At 55.2% G+C, this 6,438-nt stretch overlaps 1 protein-coding gene and 1 long non-coding RNA gene across 2 annotated transcripts in view; one reads left to right on the top strand and one right to left on the bottom strand.

Annotated features, from left to right (window-relative positions):
- Positions 1–1,134, bottom strand: part of LOC112398118 (uncharacterized) — a 3,899-nt gene extending 2,765 nt beyond the window's left edge. The window contains exon 1 of the long non-coding RNA XR_003002924.1: positions 1,029–1,134. This is a non-coding gene — a long non-coding RNA (uncharacterized LOC112398118). The remainder of the gene's footprint in view (positions 1–1,028) is intronic.
- Positions 1,135–2,698: 1,564 nt separating this feature from the next.
- HOXB2 (homeobox B2) lies at positions 2,699–5,057 on the top strand. The gene is made up of 2 exons (XM_024743472.1): positions 2,699–3,191; positions 3,958–5,057. The coding sequence occupies exons 1-2, from the start codon at positions 2,810–2,812 to the stop codon at positions 4,638–4,640; spliced, it is 1,065 nt and encodes a 354-aa protein (XP_024599240.1). The 5' UTR covers positions 2,699–2,809; the 3' UTR covers positions 4,641–5,057.
- The last annotated feature ends 1,381 nt before the right edge of the window (positions 5,058–6,438 follow it).

The raw sequence follows: 6,438 nt of genomic DNA, 5'->3' as shown, positions 1-6,438 counted from the left end.
ACCAAGTAGGATTTGAACTGGACTAGGCTCACCTAAGCAGCAAGCAGTTTAGCATTGGGTCAGGCTATAATTTAAAGGCATAAGAGCATGCAAAGTTTGATTGGGATCAAATAATGCTCGAGGGTTTTTCTTTCTTTCTGTCTTTCTCTCTCTCTTCCTCTTCCCTGAGTAACATCTTCTGAATGATGTAACTAGGTGAAGCGCCATGTTTGGCTCTGGGGGTAGAGTGGATAGATTATTTATCTAGCAGGAGAAAGGCAGGCCAAGTCAGAGAGTTTAGCTCAAGTTTGAAAAACAGAGCTTTGGCTTGAAATTGTCACTGCAAACAAGAAAAATAAGGGCTGCCTTGGCTTGCTGTCCCCTACCCTTCCTTCTGAGGGATTTCAGGCCCTAGCTAAGCAGGGGGAAGGGGAAACTATCTGGTGAAGGGGGAAATATCTGTGCTGTAAGATTCACAGCACGACAAGGGGGCAGGGAAGCGGTGTCTCGGGGGAGGAAGGTTCTCTTGGTCCCTTTTAACACCCAAGTTTTCTGCTGTTCTCTAATCTGACCATAAAATCTGTCAGCAGGGTTAGAGAGAGCCGTATTTCCTGCAGGGGCAGCTGGAGTTGTTGCGGAGAGAAGCGCTCAACCCTGCAGCCAGCCGGAGAGGCTGTGAAAAAACTTGCAGGGCTTTCCAAGGGGGTGGCCGGAGGGAGAACCCTCTCAGGCCTCACTGCACAACTTCCAGACAACTACTCTTCAGATTCTTCTCTGCCTACTCCCCACTCCCACCCCCATCCCCTCCTCCAAGTAGCAAAAATTACTTTATTTGGAGCTGAGCTGGACACAACTAACCGTCTCTGGCGAGTCTGCCCAGTTTTTCAGAGCAGCTCTCTTGGATCTGAACCCTCCAGAGCTTGCCGCCCCCTGCCCTGCAGCCCTCGCCTCCAGCTCCCCCTTTTTCCTCCTGGCTCTCCTCCACCCCACCCTTTTCCTCAGATTTCTCTTTTTTTACTCACCCACCACCCACGCGGATGAATACTCACCACCACCCACGCGTCTGTTACATTGACAGAAAGTTTCTAGTTCCAGCTCCCGGCCGAGGTGCCATTTCTCTGCTAACCAGCCTTCTCCTTCTTGCTAGGAGGCAGCGAGCAAGGGGGGGGAGGGGAGGCCAGAGCCGTGGGAGTTCTCCAGACAAACTTTCCACCCAACCCAGCGCCCTTCCTCTGTCCCCATTTCCCATCTGTTTCCCTGCTCTCCCAGAATCACCCTTCTCTTTTGCTAACACCCCCTATCCCCAGGCCTTTTAAAGGGATGTGGAATTTCGGCTGTTCCCTCTGCTTTCCCAAAGAGCCAAATTCTTTGATGCCATCCGAGGGAGCTGTCAGGGGGCTAAGATTGATCGCCTCATCTCCTCTCGGTCCCTCTGACCCACTTATTTAAAAATCTTACCCCAGATCGACTTTTCATTTTCTGTTTTGAGATCTAGTTTCCCACCGATTGCTTGGGGCCCTGAGTCCTGTATCCCTTCCCCCCAGTAAATTACAGCACTCCCTAAAGTTCACACTATCTTGATCCTCTGAAAAGAAATAAACAACAACAATTCCCCCCAGGGGCCAGAAATGGAATATCATCTCAGTAGTCATTATTTTTTCACCCCCTCCATGTTTAGGGAATTCTACCTTGTCAGGGATATTAATGAATACAATGGCAAAAATGGCAGGGGGATTCCTTGAGGGAAAAGCCCCACCTCCACCCCATACATTGACCTGGGGTTTGAGAGTTCTCTAAGTGAAATCGGTGGCTACCTTGGTTCTTGCTCCTGTTGCTGGATAGAGATGCAGATCCAGGCTTGAGGCTTGAGTGGGTGGGTGCATATACATCTTAGACCCTGTCTGTCGGGGGTGTCATATAGGAGTGCACATGCCTCCAGGTGAGGAGGCAGGTAGACATAGGGGCAGGGGTAGTGCTGCAAACGCTGGGCAGAGAAGGCAACTGAGACCACACAGCTATGTAGGCCAGAGGTGCAAAAGGGCCCCTCACTATCTCTCTCACCCCTCTGTGTCAGCCTAGGAGTGCTTGTCGATTTCCCAAGATTTATCTGTTGTTTTGGGGGGTGGGTTGGGGATAGCGCTGCTGATGCTTGCAAATCTCTTCCTTACTGCACGGTAACACCGACCTTTCCCAAAGGCGAAAGCCTCTTTTTACTACCTCTTCCTCTCACATCGAGATCCTCACTCAGCTTCCTTTTGGGGGGAGGGGAGGGGAAGAGAATGCTGCTGGCCTTGTAAAGAAAGCTTTAATTTACTCTATTAAAAATATTTGCAGAAGAGGACGATTTCTCCCTTAGGTTCTCTTGTTTCCTGGGATTCCAGAACCTCCCATCCTCTGAAGGGGATGAGGAAAATGTTCCTTTAGCTTTTCTGGAGAAAGTGAGTCATGCGGAGAGGGAGTGTAGGACTGGGGGGCTCATGGTGTCCCGGTCATGGTCCTCTACAGTTTTTGAATCAATTAAAGCAAATAACGCTCTCTGTTTTCCACCAGGCCCAGACAAGCGATTGGCCAAGGCCGGTCCCGTGACCATGAATTCCCTGCAATTTCGCCGGAGTCCTGGGTTTAATAGAGAGAGTCCCCATACGCTTGTATTTATCAGCAATATACAATTATAAAGGCCCAAAATTTAAAAAAAAAAAAAAAAAAGCAAAATCTTCCCCTCCCAAAATCGCTCCATCACACAGACCTGGGGGGGGCAGGAGGGGGGGTCCCTTCCGATCCTCCCTCCTGACGCCCCCCCAGCAGGCCCCCTCCCCCACCATTGAAAGCCATGAATTTTGAATTTGAGAGGGAGATTGGGTTTATAAACAGCCAGCCATCGCTCGCCGAGTGTCTGACTTCCTTCCCCGCTGTCTTGGAGACATTTCAAACTTCATCAATCAAGGAGTCGACATTAATTCCTCCTCCTCCTCCTCCTTTCGGGCAAACCTTCCCCAGCCTCCAGCCCGGCGCCTCCACCCTTCAGAGACCCGGGAGCCAAAAGCGAGCTGAAGATGGGCCCGCTCTGCCGCCGTCGCCGTTCCCCGCTGCCCCCCTGGCTCCTGAGTTCCCCTGGATGAAAGAGAAGAAATCCGCCAAGAAACCCAGCCAATCCGCCACGTCTCCCCCGGCCGCCTCCTCCGTCCCGGCCTCCGGGGTCGGATCGCCCGCAGGTCGGTAAGCGCGGTAGGGATGGGGTGAGGGGCAGCTAGAAAGAAAGGGGGAGAAGGGGCGATGGGGGAGGTAGAAAAGCTGGCGAGCCTGTTGGGGTTCCTTGCCCCCGTCGATTCCAGGGACGAGGAAGCAGAAAAGACCGCTGGGGTTCAGGCCTGGCCGCTGCCTGCACTTTTTTTTTCTTTTCTTTCTACAGCAGATTTTGGAAGCTGGTTGGGGAAGAGCATTTTTTTTCTGCTAGAAGAAAGGGATTTGATTGAGGTTTCACCTTCATCTGTGTGGAGGAGTGTTGTTGGCTGGGGTCGAATCTGGAGGCAGGAAAAGATTCGGTCCCATCTACCCCAGCTCTAGGAGAAGAGGGGGAATTTGAGACCTAGGGAGCTAGGGAGGAAAGGAGGTGAGGAACAATCTTTCTTTATGAACCCTCTCCCCAGGCTGAGTTGGAAAGTGCCGAAATTAGGGGTCCATTCAGAGGACCTGGGAGGGGGCTCTGAGGTTCTGGGGGAGAAAGGGAACAGCTTCCTACCCAATGCGTGGCTCGTGGGCGGCTCTCTGAATGCTTTGCCCTGACCCGGGCCGAGTCTGGAGGCGAGAGAGGGACGGGAAAGGCGGCCAGAGCCTTGGGAGCGAGCCGCTTTGGTAAGCGGTAAGGGCGGCGGTGCTGCTGCTATTGTTTTGGGCTGATGGGGTCGTTTTTATTTCAACCAAGTCGAGGTTGGGCTAAGGACACGGCCAGCGTTGACGCCCAGCCCGCTTTCCCTGCAGATGGGCCGGGACTGCAGGAGGCCGCGGGCGGCGGGGCGCGCAGGCTGCGCACTGCTTACACCAACACGCAGCTGCTGGAGCTGGAGAAGGAATTCCACTTTAACAAGTACCTGTGCCGGCCGCGCCGCGTGGAGATAGCGGCCTTGCTGGACCTCACCGAGAGGCAGGTCAAAGTGTGGTTCCAGAATAGGCGCATGAAGCACAAGCGGCAGACGCAGCACCGAGAGCCGCCCGACGGGGAGCCAGCCTGCGCCGGCGCGCCGAAGGACACCGGCGAGCCCGCCGAGGAGCCCGTGGCCAGCCCGGGCCGCCCCACCGCCTCGCAGGCGGCGCGGGAAGCCTGCTGTCACCCGCCCGAGGTCGCGCCGGGGCCTCCTAGCGCCTCGGGACCCCGGCCTTTGGCAGCTCGCGTGGAGGACGCGGGCGCGCGGAGGCCGGGCGGCGCGCTGCGCGGGGCGGGAGGGCTGGGGTCGGAGCCGTTGCCAGAAGACGTCTTCCCGGAGCGGCAGGATTCACCTTTCCTGCCCGACCTCAGCTTCTTCGCGGCCGACTCCTGTCTCCAGCTGTCCGGAGGCCTCTCCCCCAGCCTCCAGGGCTCGCTTGACAGCCCGGCTCCCTTTTCCGAAGAAGAGCTGGACTTCTTCACCAGCACCCTCTGTGCCATCGACCTGCAGTTCTCCTAATAACCCGCTTCCTCCTCCCGGCCCTCGACCCCCGCCCCCCTCGGCTGCCGAGGATCCCCTCCCCAAGCCGTGTAGACTTCTTTATGTGTTTTGCTAAAATTCAGGTATTATTGAATTACCGTTTAATCCACTTCCTTTCTTCTCTCTTTAAAATATTGGGCACTCGGGCGTCTTTTAAAAATCACACAGAAAAAATCCGTTTGGTAGAGTCCTTCCAACGAAATCTCAGGAATAATTAAACTCTGGCGCGGGGGCGGGGGTGTGCTTTCTTAAAAGGAACTAGAGGAACCTATTTTCCTTTTTTTTTTTTACGTTTTAGATCGTAGATTATTTATTAAAATTCTTTAATAATAGGAAAAGGGAAAAGTATTTATTGTACATTATTTTCATAGATTAAATAAATGTCTTTATGATACGAAAACGAGTGTTTGTGTTGGGACCCAGCCCCTTTCCTCCCCGCACCCCCTAGGCCGGCCCTCACTCCCTCAGGACCAGCGCCAGGTTTGTCTGGCCCTGGGCCGACTAAGCCCGGATGGTACAAAAGGGGTCCTATTTGGCCGCCCGCAGCTCTGACGAGAGTGGGCGTTTGTTGCCACCCCCTAACAGATAGCCTTTGGCTCTGCTTAAAAATAAAGGTAGGGGGAGAGGGTGCGCTGCCGACTGAAGTGGGTGCCAAGAGAAGAGGCTTCGGGGTCGTGGTGGGAGGCGCAGAGGTGCAGCTAGATTGGGAGGGATCCTAGGGTTTCCTAGGCTTCTCGCCTCAGTGCCCCAAGCGGGGTGGGGGAGCTTTTTCCAGGACGCCTGGGCACCCGACTCCTGGGGTCGTGGGCAGGGCCAAGGAGTAGAGTGCGGTCGGGGGTTTTCTTGGGAAGCAGGGCCTGTGCCCAGGGATGGTAACTGACCTCCAAGTGGACAAGAAAAGAGACCGGGTGGAAAATGTAGCGGGGGCCGGGCACCAATGCCCTTCGGGCCCCTCAGTCACCCTAAGGCACCTGGAGTTGGGAGGAGCGTCCGAAGAGCTGCCGGGCGATAAGCCCCGGGAAGCCCGGGCTGCGTTGGGAGGCGCTTGGCCTGCAGGCAGCGAAGGAGGAGCGAGGAACGTGGGAGGGAGACAGGGAAGCAAGGAAGATGCTCAAAATGGCGCTGGGGCCGGGCGGCAGGGAGGGCGAGGGAAGAGATTGTGGCCGCCATGACAGCCGCCTCGGGATGCGCGGGGCCAGCCCCGAGGACCGTCCCCGCACCCACCTTCGCCTGTCCGGATCGTCCAGATGCCAGTGAAGAAAGGGAGCCAGGGAGCCTCCTTTTGGTTTTTGTATTGTTTAAAAAAATCAGCCCAACGGATGCTAAGGACGCGAGATGGACGGAGAGTCCACGGGGGGTGGGAGTGGGAGGGGGTGAACGGCGGATCTTGTTGGCCCGGGTCTGCCAAAGCCGAATCTGACTTTTGATCCTTCGCTCTGGGATTTGATGCCCGGCCAGAGCTTTCTCCAAGTGCAGACGTACCTGTCTTTGCCCACAAGTTCATTTGCCATCTCAACACTATCGCCTATCCCCCACCGCACCTTGCCAGGCTTCTTGCAAACCCGGTAAGCAGGAAGCAAGGATCGATCGCCCCATCTGCCTCCTGGTTTGTTCCGGGGAACGTGGAGATTTAAAGGGCCCTGGAAAGCCATCCATCCTCCTTAGGTTTATTTAATATTTCTCGGGCTCAGAAACAGACACCGCAGGGCTACCTCCCCAGCAGATGCTGCCGTTCTTGAAAAGCAGTTTATTTCCTAGGCCTCCCAGACTTTCCCCT

This window comes from Neophocaena asiaeorientalis, unplaced genomic scaffold, assembly GCF_003031525.2.
Source record: "Neophocaena asiaeorientalis asiaeorientalis breed wild unplaced genomic scaffold, Neophocaena_asiaeorientalis_V1.1 scaffold1, whole genome shotgun sequence".
Lineage (NCBI taxonomy): Eukaryota > Metazoa > Chordata > Mammalia > Artiodactyla > Phocoenidae > Neophocaena > Neophocaena asiaeorientalis.
This window is presented reverse-complemented; position numbering and strand designations above follow the sequence as displayed.

Coding starts and splice junctions, on each gene's coding strand:
- HOXB2 (XM_024743472.1), top strand. CDS start 2,810: ATGAATTTTGAATTTGAGAGGGAGATTGGGTTTATAAACAGCCAGCCA. Junction 3,192..3,957: donor CGGGGTCGGATCGCCCGCAG/GTCGGTAAGCGC, acceptor CTTTCCCTGCAG/ATGGGCCGGGACTGCAGGAG.